Source organism: Pangasianodon hypophthalmus, chromosome 5, assembly GCF_027358585.1.
Source record: "Pangasianodon hypophthalmus isolate fPanHyp1 chromosome 5, fPanHyp1.pri, whole genome shotgun sequence".
Classification (NCBI taxonomy): Eukaryota; Metazoa; Chordata; class Actinopteri; order Siluriformes; family Pangasiidae; genus Pangasianodon; species Pangasianodon hypophthalmus.
The window spans coordinates 31,649,901-31,670,546 of NC_069714.1; the positions used below are offsets into that span (position 1 = coordinate 31,649,901).

General features: G+C 42.3%; 1 protein-coding gene across 1 annotated transcript in view; it reads left to right on the forward strand.

Moving 5' to 3' along the window:
• wnt6b (wingless-type MMTV integration site family, member 6b) overlaps positions 1 to 17,302 on the forward strand; it is a 30,402-nt gene extending 13,100 nt beyond the window's left edge. Inside the window, exons 2-4 of the mRNA XM_026909789.3 lie at positions 1,608 to 1,828; positions 9,641 to 9,948; positions 11,613 to 17,302. Coding sequence (XP_026765590.2) covers positions 1,608 to 1,828; positions 9,641 to 9,948; positions 11,613 to 12,074 — 991 coding nt within the window. The 3' untranslated portion in view covers positions 12,075 to 17,302. The remainder of the gene's footprint in view (positions 1 to 1,607; positions 1,829 to 9,640; positions 9,949 to 11,612) is intronic.
• Positions 17,303 to 20,646: the final 3,344 nt, after the last annotated feature.

Sequence of the window (20,646 nt, forward strand, 5' to 3'; positions counted from 1 at the left end):
CTGAATGCTTTATGTTCACAGTTTAACTATATCGGAAATCTTCATATTGAAATTTTGAGAATTCTTTGTATTGACATTTTCAGAATTCTTCATGTTGACAGGTTTGGAAAGTTACGTTGAGAATATAACAGTTTTGGAATTCTTTATCTTGGTATATGGTCATATTGCTGTATCCTCACACCCCTAATCTTCATACCACTGGGATTCTGAAGCTTTAAAATCTCTTCCATTAAACAGTTTAAAAGCTCAGCCTCGCCCCTCAGAGAGAGAGAGAGAGAGAGAGAGAGAGAGAGAGAGAGAGACAGGCTGTTTTTGTTTTTTATGAGTCTTGCTGTTATTCCGGATTAGCACTCCGACACACACCCACACAAACACCAAATAATCAGCCGGGTCATGCACAGGGTGTATGAGCCGGGAAAGACACAATGATGATATCGTCCTCAGCTCACCATCTCCATGGAAACGTTGTCAATAATATCAACACTCCAGAAGTCATAAGGCATTTTACAGAGCCGGGGAACATTAGCAGCATTTTATAACCCTCTGATCCAACGCTAGTAATAAAATGACTTCTTCTCTCTCGCATGTCCTGAGTAACACACTCTCACGCTGTAGACTCGTTTCCCTCTGAGTGTGTGTTTGTGTGTGTGTTAGATGCTCTCATGAGGTAACACAAGAGAGTGTAACCTTGCCAGGAGTCATGTACAGCGAGCGGGGTCGTGAGAGCGCCATGGAGTAAGCCGCTGCGTTTTAAACGAAACATTTGGCCAATCAGATGGGACGCATCGGCAGCGAGCCTGCTATCTCCAACATCGTACATCTTATTCGGACCACCTGGCCTGAGCGCTCAGCTCGACTTCTTAAAATAAACTCAGCGTGGCAGATAAATGCTATTACTCTGAGAGATTAGGCCTGACAGGAGTGGAGCTAGAGCGATGAGGTGTCCTTTCACAGCGCAGACAGCTGCCTAATGATAAAGTACATTAACAAAAAAAAAAAGATGATTTTCAGCTGAAACTAAAAGCTCACTTTTTCTTTACTTTACAAATATACACCCATTTCCTGAAGAGGAAACACTGTGTGCTTAAAGAATTAAAAGTGATGGAGGGATGAAAAAAAGGGTAATGTTACAAAAGAGCTCAACTGTAAAAGATCTAATGAAAATTACTGAGGAAAGAAAGAAAGAATCAAATACAGAAAGTAGAAAGAAAAAGGAAAGAAAGAAGAGAGACATCATGGTGGAGAAAATAATAAGAGTAATACATGTAACACATGTCTTATGTCTAGAGCATGAACAGGAATGATGCATTCTGATTGGCTAAAAGCAGTGAATCAGGAAATAAATCAGAATCAGCTGCTGATGGTTTCAGGTGGAGAACGAACACAGTAGTGAAAATAAAAAAGTTTGATTTTTTTAGTGGCTAAAATTTCAGTGCATCGATATCACCGGTTTTTAGTGCTCAGCCAATCAGAGCACAGCTCATCTGGTGAAGAAGTCTCATTACACAAATATTTTTTATTCAAATAAAATGTGTCTCAGAGTTTTAGAGATTTATCTGTGTGTGTGTGTGTGTGTGTGTGTTTGTGTGTGTGTATGTGTGTTGCAGGGCAGTGGGCAGTCCCCTGGTCATGGATCCTAACAGTATCTGCAGGAAGACGAAGCGTTTGGGCAGTAAGCAGGCCGATCTGTGTCAGAATCATCCGGAAATCGTGGCAGAAGTGGTGAAAGGAGCGAGGCTCGGAGTGAGAGAGTGTCAGTACCAGTTCCGCTTCCGACGCTGGAACTGCACCAGCCACAACAAGTACTTCGGAAAAATCCTACAACAGGGTGAGAGAGAGAGAGAGAGAGAGAGAGAGATCTATCTCCTTCTTACTTTTATTACATCCTTAAAGAAAGAAAGAAAGAGAAGTAAAAAAAAGAAAGATATAGACAAAGTAACTAGTACAAAGAAAGTAAGAAAGAGAGTAAGCTGTAAGGTAGTGTGTGATCATGCATGATGGTGTGTGATGAGAGTATGGTGGTGTGTGGTGGTGTATGATGAGAGTATGGTGGTGTGTGATGGTGTATGATGAGAGTATGGTGGTGTGTGATGGTGTGTGATGAGAGTATGGTGGTGTGTGATGGTGTGTGATGAGAGTATGGTGGTGTGTGATGGTGTATGATGAGAGTATGGTGGTGTGTGATGGTGTGTGATGAGAGTATGGTGGTGTGTGATGGTGTGTGATGAGAGTATAGTGGTGTGTGATGGTGTGTGATGAGAGTATGGTGGTGTGTGATGGTGTATGATGAGAGTATGGTGGTGTGTGATGGTGTGTGATGAGAGTATAGTGGTGTGTGATGGTGTGTGATGAGAGGATGATGGTGTATGATGAGAGTATGGTGGTGTGTGGTGGTGTGTGATGAGAGTATGGTGGTGTGTGATGGTGTGTGATGAGAGGATGATGGTGTATGATGAGAGTATGGTGGTGTGTGGTGGTGTGTGATGAGAGTATGGTGGTGTGTGATGGTGTGTGATGGTGATTGATGAGAGTATGGTGGTGTGTGGTGGTGTGTGATGGTGTTTGATGAGAGTATGGTGGTGTGTAATGAGAGTATGTTGGTGTATGATGAGAGTATGGTGGTGTATAAAGACAGTATAGTGGTGTGTGATGGTGTATGATGAGAGTATGGTGGTGTGTGATGGTGTATGATGAGAGTATAGTGGTGTGTGATGGTGTGTGATGAGAGGATGATGGTGTATGATCAGAGTATAGTGGTGTGTGATGGTGTGTGTTGAGAGTACGCTGCACGACTGGTTTTCAACCTTCCTAAATTTTCCCACACCACCCCATTGCTGCGCTCCCTCCACTGGCTTCCTGTAGCTGCTGCATCAGATTTAAAACACTGATGCTCGCCTACAAAGCCAAAAACGGACCAGCACCCACTTATCTCAAAGCACTTATCACACCTCGAGCGCCACCACGCTCCCTCCGATCCTCTAGCACTGCTCGACTGGTCCCTCCATCTCTCAGGGTACAAGGAAGGCATGCATCGAGACTCTTCTCTGTTCTGGCACCAAGGTGGTGGAATGAACTTCCCCTAGATGTCCGAACAGCTGAGTCACTGGCAGTCTTCAAACGACGGCTAAAGACTTACCTCTTCATAAAATACTTAAATTAGCACTTTCACAAAAACAAAACAAAACAAAAAAAACAAAAACAAAAAAATAAATAAATAAAAAAACCCTCCCCAACAGAGTTTTGGACTGATGGTATTCCTAGTTTGTGACCTACCGAGCCAATATCAGAATGTATTTTTGATAGACTTCAAAGCACTATTGTAAGTCGCTCTGGATAAGGGCGTCTGCCAAATGCCATAAATGTAAATGTAAATGAGTATGGTGGTGTGTGTTGATATGTGATGAGGGTATGGTTGTGAGTGATGGTGTATGATGAGAGTATGGTGGTGTGTGATTAAAGTATCGTGGTGTGTGGTGGTGTGTGATGAGAGTATGTTGGTGTTTGATGAGAGTATGGTGGTGTGTGATGAGAGTATGTTGGTGTTTGATGAGAGTATGGTTGTGTGTGATGAGAGTATGGTAGTGTCTGATGATGTTTGATGAGAGTATGTTGGTGTGCGATGGTGTATGATGAGAGTATGTTGGTGTATAAAGAGAGTATGGTGGTGTGTGATGGTGTGTGATGAGAGTATGGTGGTGTGTGATGAGAGTATGGTGGTGTATGATGAGAGTATGGTGGTGTGTGATTAGAGTATGGTGGTGTATGATGGTGTGTGATAAGAGTATGGTGGTGTGTGATGAGAGGATGATGGTGTGTGATGAGAGTATAGTGGTGTGTGATGGTGTATGATGAGAGTATGGTGGTGTATGATGGTGTGTGATGAGAGTATGGTGGTGTGTGATGAGAGTATAGTGGTGTATGATGGGAGTATGTTGGTGTGTGATGAGAGTATGGTGGTGTGTGATGGTGTGTGATGAGAGTATGTTGGTGTGTGATGAGAGTATGGTGGTGTGTGATGGTGTGTGATGAGAGTATGGTGGTGTGTGATGAGAGTATGGTGGTGTGTGATGAGAGTATGGTGGTGTGTGATGGTGTATGATGAGAGTATGGTGGTGTGTGATGAAAGTATGGTGGTGTGTGATGGTGTGTGATGAGAGTATGTTGGTGTTTGATGAGAGTATGTTGGTGTGTGATGAGAGTATGGTAGTGTCTGATGATGTTTGATGAGAGTATAATGGTGTGCGATGGTGTATGATGAGAGTATGTTGGTGTATAAAGAGAGTATGGTGGTGTGTGATGGTGTGTGATGAGAGTATGGTGGTGTGTGATGAGAGTATGGTGGTGTATGATGAGAGTGTGTTGGTGTATAAAGAGAGTATAGTGGTGTGTGATGAGAGTATGATGGTGTGTGATAAGAGTATGGTGGTGTGTGATGAGAGTATAGTGGTGTGTGATGGTGTGTGATGAGAGTATAGTGGTGTGTGATGGTGTATGATGAGAGTATGGTGGTGTGTGATGGTGTATGATGAGAGTATGGCGGTGTATGATGGTGTGTGATGAGAGTATGGTGGTGTGTGATGAGAGTATAGTGGTGTATGATGAGAGTATGGTGGTGTATGATGGTGTGTGATGAGAGTATGTTGGTGTGTGATGAGAGTATGTTGGTGTGTGATGAGAGTATGGTGGTGTATGATGGTGTGTGATGAGAGTATGTTGGTGTGTGATGAGAGTATGGTGGTGTATGATGAGAGTGTGTTGGTGTATAAAGAGAGTATAGTGGTGTGTGATGAGAGTATGATGGTGTGTGATAAGAGTATGGTGGTGTGTGATGAGAGTATAGTGGTGTGTGATGGTGTGTGATGAGAGTATGGTGGTGTGTGATGGTGTATGATGAGAGTATGGCGGTGTATGATGGTGTGTGATGAGAGTATGGTGGTGTGTGATGAGAGTATAGTGGTGTATGATGAGAGTATGGTGGTGTATGATGGTGTGTGATGAGAGTATGTTGGTGTGTGATGAGAGTATGGTGGTGTGTGATGGTGTGTGATGAGAGTATGGTGGTGTGTGATGAGAGTATGTTGGTGTGTGATGGTGTGTGATGAGAGTATGGTGGTGTATGATGGTGTGTGATGAGAGTATGATGGTGTGTGATGAGAGTATGGTGGTGTATGATGAGAGTATGGTGGTGTGTGATGAGAGTATGGTGGTGTGTGATGGTGTATGATGAGAGTATGGTGGTGTGTGATGGTGTGTGATGAGAGTATGGTGGTGTATGATGGTGTGTGATGAGAGTATGGTGGTGTGTGATGAGAGTATAGTGGTGTATGATGAGAGTATGTTGGTGTGTGATGAGAGTATGGTGGTGTGTGATGGTGTGTGATGAGAGTATGGTGGTGTGTGATGAGAGTATGGTGGTGTGTGATGAGAGTATGTTGGTGTGTGATGGTGTGTGATTAGAGTATGGTGGTGTATGATGGTGTGTGATGAGAGTATGATGGTGTGTGATGAGAGTATGGTGGTGTATGATGAGAGTATGGTGGTGTGTGATGAGAGTATGGTGGTGTGTGATGGTGTATGATGAGAGTATGGTGGTGTGTGATGGTGTATGATGAGAGTATGGTGGTGTGTGATGGTGTGTGATGAGAGTATGGTGGTGTATGATGGTGTGTGATGAGAGTATGGTGGTGTGTGATGAGAGTATAGTGGTGTATGATGAGAGTATGGTGGTGTGTGATGAGAGTATGTTGGTGTGTGATGAGAGTATGGTGGTGTGTGATGGTGTGTGATGAGAGTATGGTGGTGTGTGATGAGAGTATGGTGGTGTGTGATGGTGTATGATGAGAGTATGGTGGTGTGTGATGGTGTGTGATGAGAGTATGGTGGTGTATGATGGTGTGTGATGAGAGTATGATGGTGTGTGATGAGAGTATGGTGGTGTATGATGAGAGTATGGTGGTGTGTGATGAGAGTATGGTGGTGTGTGATGGTGTATGATGAGAGTATGGTGGTGTGTGATGGTGTATGATGAGAGTATGGTGGTGTATGATGGTGTGTGATGAGAGTATGGTGGTGTGTGATGAGAGTATGGTGGTGTGTGATGGTTGTACTGTGTGTGATGATGATGAGTCAGCATATTTATTAGCTAGCTTCAACATAAATGAACCTGAATTGAGTTATAAAATCCTGCTAGATAATCTGCTCATGCATTATGGGTAATACAATACTGAGTAATCCCAGACTACACTCTCAAATATGAGTCATGACCCTTGCCCTCTGACCCTTTAAGATATAGATCTCCATAAACTGCTCTGTGCTGTGAGGCCAGTATGAACAAGTGAACAAGGCTGTGTGTGTGTGAGTGTGTGTGTAGCTCATTGTTCAGCTCTTTGAAGACGTTAATAAACCTCCTGTAATCGCTGCTCTCTGCAAACACTACACATGACTGTTTTTCTTTCCTGCTGCTGTCTCTGGGGTCGAGCTCATTACCTCCTGTTGTGTAAACTTCACTCGAAACGGCTCTAAATCTCAGAGATCATCTCGCAGCATGTCCTTATTTCCACTAAAAAGACATCTTAGCAATATGTCTAGTATTTTACCACAGAACACAGCTTATTACAAGTCCTTTTTCTAGACGTTCTGCAAATATTTAGCTTCTTCAATAAAAAGGTGTAAAAAATTACCTACTGGTTCTGTAAGATTGTTTTAGTAAATGTTTATGCTGTATTTAATATAGTTAATTTTAATAATTGACCTTGATTTTTTGAAGATATTTAATATTAGTAAACATTTCTAGAATTAGACTAGATAATATTATCTTTCTCTTTTGTGAACTTGGTTAAATGGTTTTAGTGTAAACTATGAATCCTGTTACTGAGGCTGCGCGTGTCACTGGAAAGGTCTGGGTTAGTGTTAATGCATCATAAAATATAAGTGCTGATCTGCCAGGATTGGATGGTTAGGATATTTACTAAGAATACAACCATCTTTCTATCTTTCGATCGCTGTCTACCTGAACACGTACCATGTATGAATGTGATCCACTCTCAGGACCGGACATTAATAACATAAATTAAGCCCAGAATCGCTTCTGTGTAAGAACTCAAGCATTTGAACCAAACATTAAGAACATCAAGAACTTCCATTTACTATTAGCTGTGCTGGCATTATTTTTTTCTAAAAAAAATAAATAAATACAAATTGTGCTACTAATTGATTAAATAATCTCCATTTAATGATCCTCATTTATTTGTAATAAATTTATTTGTATTTCTTTCACAGGAACATTTAAACAAGAAATCGAGTTTGTGCGGAAAATGATGGTATCCAGCGACTTTGCGTAGATTTCCATATAAAGAGACTCATTAACGTGAACCTCAATTAATCAAATCATATAACTGTGGATGAGTTCCTGTGACTTTATAATTAGATTGTGATTTAATGTTCCTGTGACTTTATAATTAGATTGCACATTCAAGTGTAAATCACTTATTTATTTTACTTGAAATTACCAATTAAATGAACATTTTGTGAAACTTAGTCGCTTCGTATCAATGACTTGAAAGAAAGTGATTCCAAAACAAATCAATAAATGAAGACAAATAAAACGAGATATTCAATTAGGACTAAATTAATGGCACCCTATAAAAGGAGGAGGAGTTGGTCTGTGTCTATGGTAGCCGACACGCTACAATGACTGAGCTGCATTACTGGAGGATTTAGCACATACCATGCTTAGGAGGCTCTCTTTCACCATTTAGTTGCCATTTTGTTGTTTTCAGCTCTCTGTGAGCTTTGCCTTATATGGAGTTTTGTGGGTGTGGCTAAGCATTACTCAGTTGTGTCATGTTTAGTTCAATTGGCCCTACAGAAATATTTGCACACTCAACAAGATTAGTGTGAAGCCTGCTGTTAGACATGCTAGCATTTCTCTCTTTACTAGGAACTTTTAGTGCAGGACAGAATAAACATCTGGAAGTCCTGCTTGAACTGGGCATCATCATCTCCAGCTTTCATTTATCTAGCATTGTTAGAACATTAATGCTAGATGGTATCTCAAATGGTGTCAGTGAGTGTTTTTGCCAGTAGAGGGCAGAATATATAATCTCATGCCCTCAGTATCAGTTTGGAGAGAACCAATGGTCAGTAGATGGACAGGAATTGATGTCCCATGTTTATTGGGACCACTACATTCCTGTTTCAGTGTGCAGAATCAGCCGTGTCATTTCTGAGATCTGCAGCAGGATTGATGAGTTTGGCCTGCGGTGAGTTGACATGTTTGCACACGGGCTGCAACTCGACTCCCCATGGCGCGAGACTGACTGACTGCCTCTCCGAATGGAAATTAATCATAAATTCCTCTATGTCTACAGGCAAGGCTTCGTGTCTATAAGTGCTCTTCTGTTTTGAAACATTCGCCTCAATTACGGTGAGACGCGGCCATTAAGAGCGCGAGCGGCTCTGCCGAGGCAGGTCCACTTCCTGTTACAGAGGGTACAGGGTGCACAAAGGAGACTTGCATACTTCTGCTCCTGCACAAATAACCGCCAGCTGTTTTCCTGCACTATTCAAACATGCCAAACAGCGCCGACACTGCCTCGGCCCGAGGCACTAACCTCACAATGCCAAGATTCTCTCTCTCTTTCTCTCGCTCTCCCTCTGAGCTGTAATTGAGTGATTATAACAGCTCAAAAATGATAACGATGTAGCATGCATTCTGCTGCCTGTTACTTCAATTTCAATTTATTTACATGATACAGAGGGATTACAGTAGGAGATGTATAAGATTTATAAGAGTATAAAACTGCAAATATCCCTGAGAACGTCAAGGTCTGTCATGCCTGATATTGACATAAAACAGAGCGCTAAATACACGTAGAAAAAGTCAGAGCCTCAATTTCAGCAATAAGAGACATTTGAGATAACTGAGATTTTCTCAATTCTATGCAAGTTAGCTATGATGCTGTAAAGAAGCGACAAATCCAAACAACTGTTTCCAATGATTCCTCCTATTGGTGTGGTTTGACGCTTCCTATGTTCCCCACTCACAACTTCAGGTCCTACCTGTAATTAGTTCCTATTTAGTTCCTGTTTCATCTTCTCCTGTCATATATATATATACAAGCTTTCATTAAACGTATACAGAGACGTTATGAAAAATAGAGCTTGGATGGAAGTAGCAGAGATCATTGGTGTCTAGTGAGTGTAAGTAGCTGGTACAGTTAGCTTGCTTTGAAGATAATCTGAAGCCAAGCACGTAACACGCAAACCACAAAACCAACTGTGTTTGAATTTCTGGTTTCTATTCAGTATTTCGCATTTAACAGCTGATTCACTAATCTGTAGATAACACAAATACTGATATGAATATTCTGACGATTTCACTACACAGAGGTATGTTTAGCAGAAATTGCAAAACGTTTTAATGCTTGAGTTAAGGGCGCATGAGTCTGTGGAGCTGCTGACAGCTGAGAGAGCATACGACTAATCTGAAAGAAAGAAAGAAAGAACAGAAAGAAAATGCACCTATACACACACATTCGATGAGATCAGCATGGACAGTGGGAATGTGAACAGGCAGCTGAGATTAATATAATATCTGTGTGTGTGTGTGTGTGTGTGTGTGTGTGTGTGTGTGAGATAGATATCCGGGAGACGGCGTTCGTGTATGCCATCACGGCGGCCGGAGTGACTCATGCAGTAACTCAGGCCTGCAGCATGGGGGAGCTGCTGCAGTGTGGCTGTGAGGCTCCGCCCCCTCGCCAAGCCGAAGCTCCACCCATTGTTGATGGGGCATGGGACGGGGACGGGGCCTGGGAGTGGGGGGGTTGTGGAGATGATGTGGAGTTCGGCTACGAGAAATCCAAACAGTTTATGGACGCCAAGCGCAGAAAGGGCAAGAGTGACATCCGCACTCTCATCGACCTGCACAACAATGAGGCCGGACGCCTGGTAATTATTATTATTATTATTAAAATTAATTAATTAATTTGTTGTTATTGTCATTAATAATTAATTAGTTAATTAAAACCTGTAAATATAAATCTAGTACCAACATCCTCCTCTCTCTCTCACACACATATACACACACACTGTATCTGTAGAATTATAGCATTCTCTCTTGCCAGATCACATGCTGTGTGTTTTTATACACACTATGTATATATGTGTGTGTGTGTGTGTGTGTGTGTGCGCGTGTGCACGTGTGGGTGTATGTAATAAGAGTTAAAGATCAGATTATATTTCAGGTGTTTTATGTTATTTAGTTAGAGGAGAGATGTGATGATGTGTTAGATATGGTGAAGAACAATATGAGATGTGAAATCTGTCTAAACACACATTCAGCTGAAGAGCGTTTGTGTGTGTGTGCGCTCAGTGATGGATTGACTTAAATGAGCTGTTAGCAGCCTTCAACAGCAAAAAACTCAATCCTGCACTGAGCTGAAACAAAACTAACTTATTAAAGAGATAGCATGTCTTTGGGTTCTTTTTTGGGTGTTATCCTTGTAACATTTCTGAGAAGCACCCAGACCTCAAAAATTGTTATTTGTATAATTCTTTTCTTTACAAACTTTTCTATACAATAGAACAAAATATCACTGCTCAAACCAAAGGCAAGAATTGCAGTGTAAATGTCTCTAAGGTAGAGCTGAGGAGGAAGAAACCTTGGTAAGAACCACAGGAGCAACATCTAGCCAGAAGCAAGAGGCTGTACCTCAGAAGCAGGGTCTGGTTAGTAGTGGGGAGCTTGTAGACCTCAGGTGCAGGATCTGTCCAGAAGGAGGGGCCTTGGAAGCAGAATGTGAAGATTAATGTCGCTTGTAGACATTAGGAGCAGCAGCAGGGGCTTTTACACCTCAGCCACAGCATCTGGCCAGAAGCATGTAGACCTCAGGAGTGAGATCAAGATAGCGGCACGTATTAGTAGACCCAGGCAACAGGAAAACCATGGTACCACACTCTTGTAGACTTCACAAGCAGGATCTGTAGGGGATTGTGGAGCTCAGGAGTAGCATCCATAAGGAAGCATAGTTTTAATATTGCTTTCAAAAAATAAGTGAAGACTACAGTAAAGGGCCAAAGGTTTGTGCTTGTAGGCTGACTGTGTGGTCCCGATGACAGCCTCTCTTTTTTTAGATATTGATTCACTGACATCACCTTCTGAGGTCTCCTATCTGCAGACAGATCCTGTTATGACTAACAGCAGAGTAATGGCAACAAAACTTGTTAATCGACACAGACACTACTTTACAGATAATTCCTATAAAATGACATAAGTTTGTTTGAGTGTGTGACCTTAAGCTTCTTCAGAATGAGAGACAGGTGGGTGTGGAAAAAGCAGGCGAAAGCGGATTTGAGCCTTTTTTTAGAAGATAATTATATGTAATGACATTCTTTTTCAACTGTACAGCAAAAGTCTTTAATCGTCAAGGATGAAAATGTTGTGTTGGCATTAATGGTTGGTTAATTACCCAAGGGAGGTTCAGGATTGAACTCTGCTGTCAGGTTCTATAAGCTCTTGAGTAGCTCAAGGCTACAGAGAACAGGAGGGCAAATACCTTCTGAAGTGCATCGTCTTTTATCGCTTTAATCTGTGTGTGTGTGTTTAACTGCAGGCAGTGAAGAACTACATGAGGACTGAATGCAAATGTCATGGGCTGTCAGGTTCCTGCACACTGCGTACCTGCTGGAAGAAGTTGCCACGGTTCCGGGAAGTGGGCGACCGTCTTCTAGAGCGCTTCAATGGCGCATCAAAGGTGATGGGAGGCAATGATGGAAAGACACTGATTCCTGTCGGCCAGAACATAAAAGCACCAGATAAACAGGATCTGATCTATTCGGCTGAGTCGCCTGACTTCTGTCTTCCAAACAGGAAGACGGGTTCTCCAGGGACCAGGGGGAGAACTTGCAACAGCACAGCATTGGACGTGAGTGGCTGTGACCTACTGTGCTGTGAGAGAGGGTATCGAGACGAAGTTGTCGTTCTGGAGGAGAACTGCCTCTGTCGGTTCCACTGGTGTTGCGTCGTCCAGTGTAAAAAGTGTTCAGTCCGCAAGGAACTCAGCCTCTGTCACTAAGTTCTTACCTGGTGGGCAATCTAGAACTACATTGTCCAGTTGATGTTTGCAGATTACCTGGCTTGTCTGCTTGGGGACATTGACTGTCTTGCTACAGAACTTCAATTGTGTACTCTCCTGATGGAGTTCCAGATTACTGCCTCATCAGGTGGAGAATCTAGAACATGGACTGTTCCAGAACATGATTTACCTACAGAGGATTCATTAGATGTGAACTGTTCTGTTGTTTGGTCTAGATAAACCATTCTCTTGCAGGGGAATCTAGAATGCTGAGGATTTTGTTGGATTGTATCCTGTCTTGATAGAGTTCCATTTTACTAATTGATCAATTGGAGAATCTAGAACGTATATAGGCTGGCTTGTGGCAGAGTAACAATCAAATCCAGATACTTCTGCTTAAGTTCTAGACTTCCCTTTCAAACATTCTATACACTACATGTTCTGATGGAGCTTTTCCACACTGACTCAGCTGGTGGATATTTTTGAATGCTGACTCACTTTTATGAACATGATTTTTTGATTTACTTTTACAAATATCTCAGCTGGGGACTGTTGAAGTTCCAAGTCATTAACTGAGCTGGTGAAAAATCTGGACTGCTTGGTTAAAGAACTCTTAAGGTGCTGAATCAAGATCACTGACATGATATTCCACAAGTGGCTTACTTGCAGAATGATCTAAAATGCACACTCTTCTGAAGAAGTTCTAGAGTATTGACTTACCTAATGGAGATTCAATAACAGTGACTCAGTAGGTGGAGAATCTAGACTGTGAACTGACTTCTTGCTGTTACAGAATGTGACTTCTGCAGAGGGATGACCAAAGATGGACTCTTCACTTGATGTTCTACATAACTCTAAAACATCTTCTGCTTAAGTTCTAAAACACAGACTCACCCAGTGGAGCTCTAGAACACTGAATCTTCTAATAGAGCTTTACCAACCTGACTTATCTAGATGAAAATCTAGGGGAAAAAAACTACTTAAAGTTCTCAAAGTCTACTTCACTACATGGAGAATTTCCAGTGCTGACTGACATTCCAAGTGGAAATACTAGAACTTGTACTGTTCAAATTCTAGATCACTGACTCCTTTGCAGATCCTGATTTTTTCTAGAAGGTTCTGCAGGAGAACTGAGAGTAAATAGACGTTTTAATACTTCAAAGTTAAACTGTACTCTTCTCCTTAGAATGAACTTCAAAACACCAATGTTTATTTGTTTGATAGTTAATTTTCAACTCTGACTCTAAACCCTTGCAGTCCAAGTACAGGCCTAGAGTCACCAGTGATGATGCAGAATGCAGTATTGGTTCTGCCAGGCATTAAAAACATGCGTATGTTCCTACATGCATGTTCTAATGGAGTAAAAACAAACACTGAGGGACTTGGGGAGAAAATATTTGTTGTGGCAGTGTGAAGAATGCACAGCATCAAGACAAAGAACAAAGACTTCTATTTATACACAATAACATGGCGACTACTAACAGAATGAGATGTCTCTGGAATATTCTGTCCAAAGCACTTTGAATATGAGAACTATGCACATTGTACTCTAGTGTTTAATCTTTTTTCTTGTGTAAAACAGCAATATGTAAACACCCTTTTATTTTTATTGTTTTTTATTACTATTATATTCTTCAGTTATTTAATACATAGAGCTTTTATTATGCACTGGCATGATGGCAGTTTTGTTTTCAAACCTTCTATTCATTTTTATCATTGATTTTAGATCACATTCACCTACCTTAAGCAAATTGACACTGCTCATACTACTATCTATGTTTTTGTATTTTGATATTCAGACCCACAATTGCCTATTTGCAGGAATTCCCATGAGCTCCTGTTTAAAGTCATAAATGTTTAAAAATTACAGTTTTTAAAAATTAAAATAGCATTTCTTGTATTCAATTCAACAAAGTCACTGCTATATTTTCCTCAAGAGAAGGAAACTGAATCTCATAAAATCAAAACAATGTGGATGTTGAGTGCAAGAGAATCTTTGTTTAAATTACCAGATTGAAGTGACACGAATCAGATTTTCTGATTTAACATGACATAGGTCTGATTTTTTCAGGACTGTGTGGATGCAGACTGTGTTTTTTTCAAATCAGACTTGAGACACTTTTGTATGTGGTCTGAGATTAGGTACATATCTGATAAGTGGTCAGATTAGGATTCATGTGGCTTTTTCCCTTGTGGATGCACATACTCTACCACTGTCAGTGTCATTATCCAGCATCAGTAGTGATTATATCCAGTGAGAAAATGTGGAAATTGATGATTTATTGATATTTGAATAATTAAATCAAGCAAAATTGGGGGAACTGAAACTAAGTAGTGTTCAAAACAACTGCCTGAAAAACTGCTGTGCGCATGTGGGGCATTTCAGAGGACAGATGTGTTCACATTAAAGACAGATATTTCAGAGTCATTCAAGGGTAATGTGAACCCTCAACATAGACAGATCCAATCTGAGCCAAAGAAACAACACAATTCTGCAGTGAAACTGATGTAAGCGTAACCTTGAAAAACATGATGACTGCAAAATTCACAGAACCTACATCTAGTGATGTTAAAGTTGTGACATTTTGCATTTTATACAATGGCGTTGGTGAATTCCTTGGAGTAATCCTAAGGCACGAGAAGTTGGGGCTTGGGCCTATAGTATCATTTAGATACTTATTTAAAGCCAGTAAGGTATTTCCCACCTGTCATTTAATTGCACTGTAAATGCCATAAAATATTTAGCAATCCATATGTGACAAAGCATATTAATGCTATTAATGCACTCATACCTATTCAGAGAAAAATTGAATTCTTTTGGTTCTTTCGCTAGTTGCTTTATGTTGCACATAATTAAACAAACCACAACGCAAAAAATCTGAGCCCTGAGCAGTGTTCAGGGCTGAAAACATCCTCGTGAAACTCATATACATTGCTCAGAAATATGGAAACAGAAAAAGGAAATAAATGATTAGACCTTTACAGTCTCCTCCAAAAGTATTGTAAGAGCAAGGCCAATTCTTTTCTTTTTGCTGTAAAATGAAGACATTTGGGTTTGAGATGAATATGAGATGATAGATCAGAATTCCAGCTTTCATTTCCTGATACCTACATCTAGACGTGTTAAACAACATAGAAAATGGCACCTTTGGTTTGAAGCCACCCATGTTCAAGTGATCAAAAACATGTGAACATGTGACTGACAGGTGTTTCTTGATGCCCAGGTGTGTCCTGTTAGACTGATTGTTTAACCGTTTAATAGCTCTGAATGTCTACTCTTGGTGTGAGCTCTGGATTTCACCTGTGAAGACTGCATTTGTTGTTTGTCCTGAAAAAGAAAGAAACCAGTGGTGTACTAACAACCAGACATTGAACAAGTCAGCCAAGCTAAACAACAGCAGTTGATGACAGAAACATTGTGAGAGCTTTGCATGAAAACCCAAAAACAACAGTCAGTGACATCACCAACAACCTCCACAGGGCAGGGGTGAAGGTATCACAATCCACTTTTTGAAGAAGACTTCAAGAGCAGAAATATAGAGGCCACACCACAAGATACAAACCTCTCATCACCAGTAAGAGTCAGAAGGCCAGACTGAAATTCACAGAGAAATACAGAGATGAGCCACATCTGGAACCAAGATGAACCTCTACCAAAGTGATGGAAAGACCAAAGTGTGGAGAAAGAAAGGATCTGCTCATGATCCAAAACATACAAGCTCATTGTTCAAGCATGGTGGAGGTAGTGTCATGGCTTGGGCTTGCATGGCTGCTTCTGGAACAGACTCACTAATCTTTATTGATGATGGAGCTCATGATGGTAGCAGCAGAATGAATTCAGAAATCTACAGAAACATTCTGTCTGCTAATTTACAGAGAAATGCATCCAATCTTCATCATGCAGCAAGACAACGACCCAAAACACACTGCAACACAACAAAGCACTTCATCAGGGGGAAAAGTGGAAAGTTTTAGACTGGCCAAGTCCATCAGCAGACCTTAACCCAACTGAGCAGCATTTCACCTCCTGAAGAGGAGACTGAAGGGAGAAACCCCCCAAAACTAACAACAACTGAAAGAAGCTGCGCTGGAAAAGCAGCACAAAAGAAGAATGCAGCAGTTTGGTGATGTCAGTGGGTCGCAGGATTGATGCACCTAAAAATTGGGTAGTCTGCCACCAAACCCAAATGTCTTCAATGCATAGCAAAAAGAAAAGAATTGGCTTTGCCATTCCAATCCTTTCAGAGAGGACTGTAAATAAATAAATAAATAGTCTAAAACATTTTGTGTGTTGCATCCAGCATTTTTTGCGTCTTGCAATTCACAAAAAAATCTACAAAAAAACACCGTATTTCTGATTGACTTCCTGCAGTGAGTTGATTCATAGTCAAATCACTTTTTCTCAGTTCACTTAGAAGCGGACAGAGACCACCTCGCATCGATGTGAAAGAACCCTGAGGAAGTTCAATTGATTGCCAACATCCAGCCAGTTCTCTCCTTCTACATGTGCTTAGTGTTCTCCTGCTGTTAATTAAAGTAATACAGTACGAGCAGCTCACGTTCTGATACGTTATCGTTTCTATAGTAACAGCTCGTTGACAGAGACGTGTACAGCGCACGCTCCACTAATAATAAATGGATTTAAGAAATCATTGATATGGTGAAGTTTTCTGTAAGGAGATGTTTATTTAACATTGATGGAAGGAGTCTCCAGTGTCAGCGCTTTGTAACAGTCAGAGGTAAAGCTGTAACTTTAAGTTTTTCAACATTTTCAGGACAGAGGAGTTTACGCTTTGTGGTTTTTCTGTGACATGACGAGCTATGTTTTTTTGTCTTATTAACTTCAAAAGAGAGAAAAAAGGGACGCTGGTGAGGGAACGCTTAAACGTAACTATAAATTGATAGGTTTTTTTTATGACATGTTCTTTAAAAATAACCCATTGTAATCGAGGCTAAATTGCTGTGGTATCAGAGCGCTTGGGGACGTTCAGTTATAGGAGCTTCTGGGTGGTAACAGTAACTCAGCTTTATCACACCACACCACTGTTGATTGTTTTACTGTAACAGCACAACTTAGAGTGTTTTATTATTTACTTATCTCTACTGTTCTCAGCCAAGGCATGGCGATTCGTATGAGAAATATCATTTTTAAAAATGTAGTCATATGATTTAGTTTTGACCTTTACATTATCACATGCATTAAAATTCACAGAAACTCACTGAATTTACGACTGCTCTCTCCGCTCTCTTCATTTCAGGGAGTGTAAAACTGCATGACACCCGGGGTCCTGATGTTCCAGTAGAAAAAAAAAAAAAGAATAAAAAATAACAGGTGTCTCTTACTTATTATTTTCCTGGACGGAGGTTACATTTTCCAAAGCTGCAGTAGACTATTATTATATGACGTTATTTTCTGATTTGTTTCAGAGGCCATATTGTTTTTGGCTCAGTGCCAATGGGAGTTACCGAATATCTCTGTCGTTCTGTAGGAATGAGTGTTCAGTCCACACTGCAAGTTTCCTCACTTGTGTTGAAAGTTGAAATAAAACGTCTGCTGTGCTTTGGATTATGGTTTCATCTTCTACAGTATCGCAGACCTTTAGAACTCATAATCATGCCTCTGCGATGACGCTCAATGTTATCGTAATGACAAGAGCAGTACTGTACATGGTGTTGTAGCTCGTAGGATAGAAACACTGACCGATTCCCATCAGTGCACAAATTTGCCCAAACATTTGCACAAACTATACGAATAATCTCATATAAAATGTTGGTGCTATGCTGGTGCTAATATACTGTCTGAAGCAAAGTTAGCTTGAGCTAGCTAGCTACATAACAAAATGTCAAACATAAATCCATCCAATCAATGTTTGTCTAATTACAAATATTCATGTCGTTGTGACTATACATACTATGACTATGATCTGTACTTTAACCACAAACTCACACTGGTCATGTCAAGACGTCAGTTGGTCCACACTGGACACGTCTCAAATGCATTTTCATACTTTTTGTTTTGTTATGAAAATGAGATTAACTGTGTAATAGAATAAACCTAGATGAGGGAACTACCAGAATCCCCTTCTCACAACCACACTCCTCTCAGCCACGCCCCTTCTCATCCATGCTTCCTCTTAACCACACCCACCTCAGCCACACCCCCTTCTCATCCATGCTTCCTCTCAACCACACCTGCTCTCAGCCACACCCCCTCTCAGAAACACCTCCTTCATATCCATGCTTCTTTTCAACTACCCCCCTCTCAGCCACACCCCCTTCTCATCCATGTTTCCTCTCAGCCACACCCCCTTCTCATCCATGCTTCCTCTTAACCACACCCCTCTCAACCACACTCCTCTTGACCCCACCACTCTCAGCCACATCTTCTTGGGGCAGTCGTGGCCTAATGGTTAGAGACTCGGACTTGCAGCCCGAAGGTGAACCTGAAGGTCGTGGGTTTGAGTCTCAGGTCCAGCAGGGATTGTAGGTGGGGGAGTGACTGACCAGCGCTCTCTCCCACCCTCAATACCACCACTGAGGTGAGACCCTTGAGCAAGGCACCGAACCTCCAACTGCTCCCCAGGCGCCGCAACAAAAAAGGCTGCCCACTGCTCCGGGTGTGTGTTCATGGTATCCTCTAAGCTACATCTCCTCTCAGACATAAGAGAGCTTGAAGTTTTTTTTTGACATGCCTCTTTTTTTTGCCACATGACAGATGCCACATGTTGGATAGCTGTGTGTCAAAGCAAAATGTATCACAGATATGAATCACAGATTTTAAAAGAGAAAAATTCATGGCAATTATTGCCTGTCAGTCACAGTGAAGCAGGTAAAGGAAGTGTGGCCTCTGTGTGTCAGTCACAGTGATGGAGGTAAAGGAGGTGTGGCCTCTGTGTGTCAGTCACAGTGAAGGAGGTAAAGGAGGTGTGGCCTCTGTGTGCCAGTCACAGTGATGGAGGTAAAGGAGGTGTGGCCTCTGTGTGTCAGTCACAGTGATGGAGGTAAAGGAGGTGTGGCCTCTGTGTGCCAGTCACAGTGAAGGAGGTAAAGGAGGTGTGGCCTCTGTGTGCCAGTCACAGTGATGGAGGTAAAGGAGGTGTGGCCTCTGTGTGTCAGTCACAGTGATGGAGGTAAAGGAGGTGTGGCCTCTGTGTGCCAGTCACAGTGAAGGAGGTAAAGGAGGTGTGGCCTCTGTGTGCCAGTCACAGTGATGGAGGTAAAGGAGGTGTGGCCTCTGTGTGTCAGTCACAGTGAAGCAGGTAAAGGAGGTGTGGCCTCTGTGTGTCAGTCACAGTGATGGAGGTAAAGGAGGTGTGGCCTCTGTGTGTCAGTCACAGTGAAGCAGGTAAAGGAGGTGTGGCCTCTGTGTGTCAGTCACAGTGAAGCAGGTAAAGGAGGAGTGGCCTCTGTGTGTCAGTCACAGTGAAGCAGGTAAAGGAGGTGTGGCCTCTGTGTGTCAGTCACAGTGAAGCAGGTAAAGGAGGTGTGGCCTCTGTGTGTCAGTCACAGTGAAGCAGGTAAAGGAGGAGTGGCCTCTGTGTGTCAGTCACAGTGAAGCAGGTAAAGGAGGTGTGGCCTCTGTGTGTCAGTCACAGTGAAGCAGGTAAAGGAGGTGTGGCCTCTGTGTGTCAGTCACAGTGAAGCAGGTAAAGGAGGTGTGGCCTCTGTGTGCCAGTCACAGTGATGGAGGTAAAGGAGGTGTGGCCTCTGTGTGCCAGTCACAGTGATGGAGGTAAAGGAGGTGTGGCCTCTGTGTGCCAGTCACAGTGATGGAGGTAAAGGAGGTGTGGCCTCTGTGTGTCAGTCACAGTGAAGGAGGTAAAGGAGGTGTGGCCTCTGTGTGCCAGTCACAGTGATGGAGGTAAAGGAGGTGTGGCCTCTGTGTGCCAGTCACAGTGATGGAGGTAAAGGAGGTGTGGCCTCTGTGTGCCAGTCACAGTGATGGAAGTAAAGGAGGTGTGGCCTCTGTGTGTCAGTCACAGTGATGGAGGTAAAGGAGGTGTGGCCTCTGTGTGCCAGTCACAGTGATGGAGGTAAAGGAGGTGTGGCCTCTGTGTGTCAGTCACAGTGAAGGAGGTAAAGGAGGTGTGGCCTCTGTGTGCCAGTCACAGTGATGGAGGTAAAGGAGGTGTGGCCTCTGTGTGCCAGTCACAGTGATGGAGGTAAAGGAGGTGTGGCCTCTGTGTGCCAGTCACAGTGATGGAGGTAAAGGAGGTGTGGCCTCTGTGTGTCAGTCACAGTGAAGGAGGTAAAGGAGGTGTGGCCTCTGTGTGCCAGTCACAATGAAGCAGGTAAAGGAGGTGTGGCCTCTGTGTGTCAGTCACAGTGAAGGAGGTAAAGGAGGTGTGGCCTCTGTGTTCCAGTCACAATGATGGAGGTAAAGGAGGTGTGGCCTCTGTTTGCCAATCACAATGATGGAGGTAAAGGAGGTGTGGCCTCTGTGTGTCAGTCACAGTGAAGGAGATAAAGGAGGTGTGGCCTCTGTTTGTCAGTCACAGTGAAGGAGGTAAAGGAGGTGTGGCCTCTGTGTGTCAGTCACAGTGAAGGAGGTAAAGGAGGTGTGGCCTCTGTG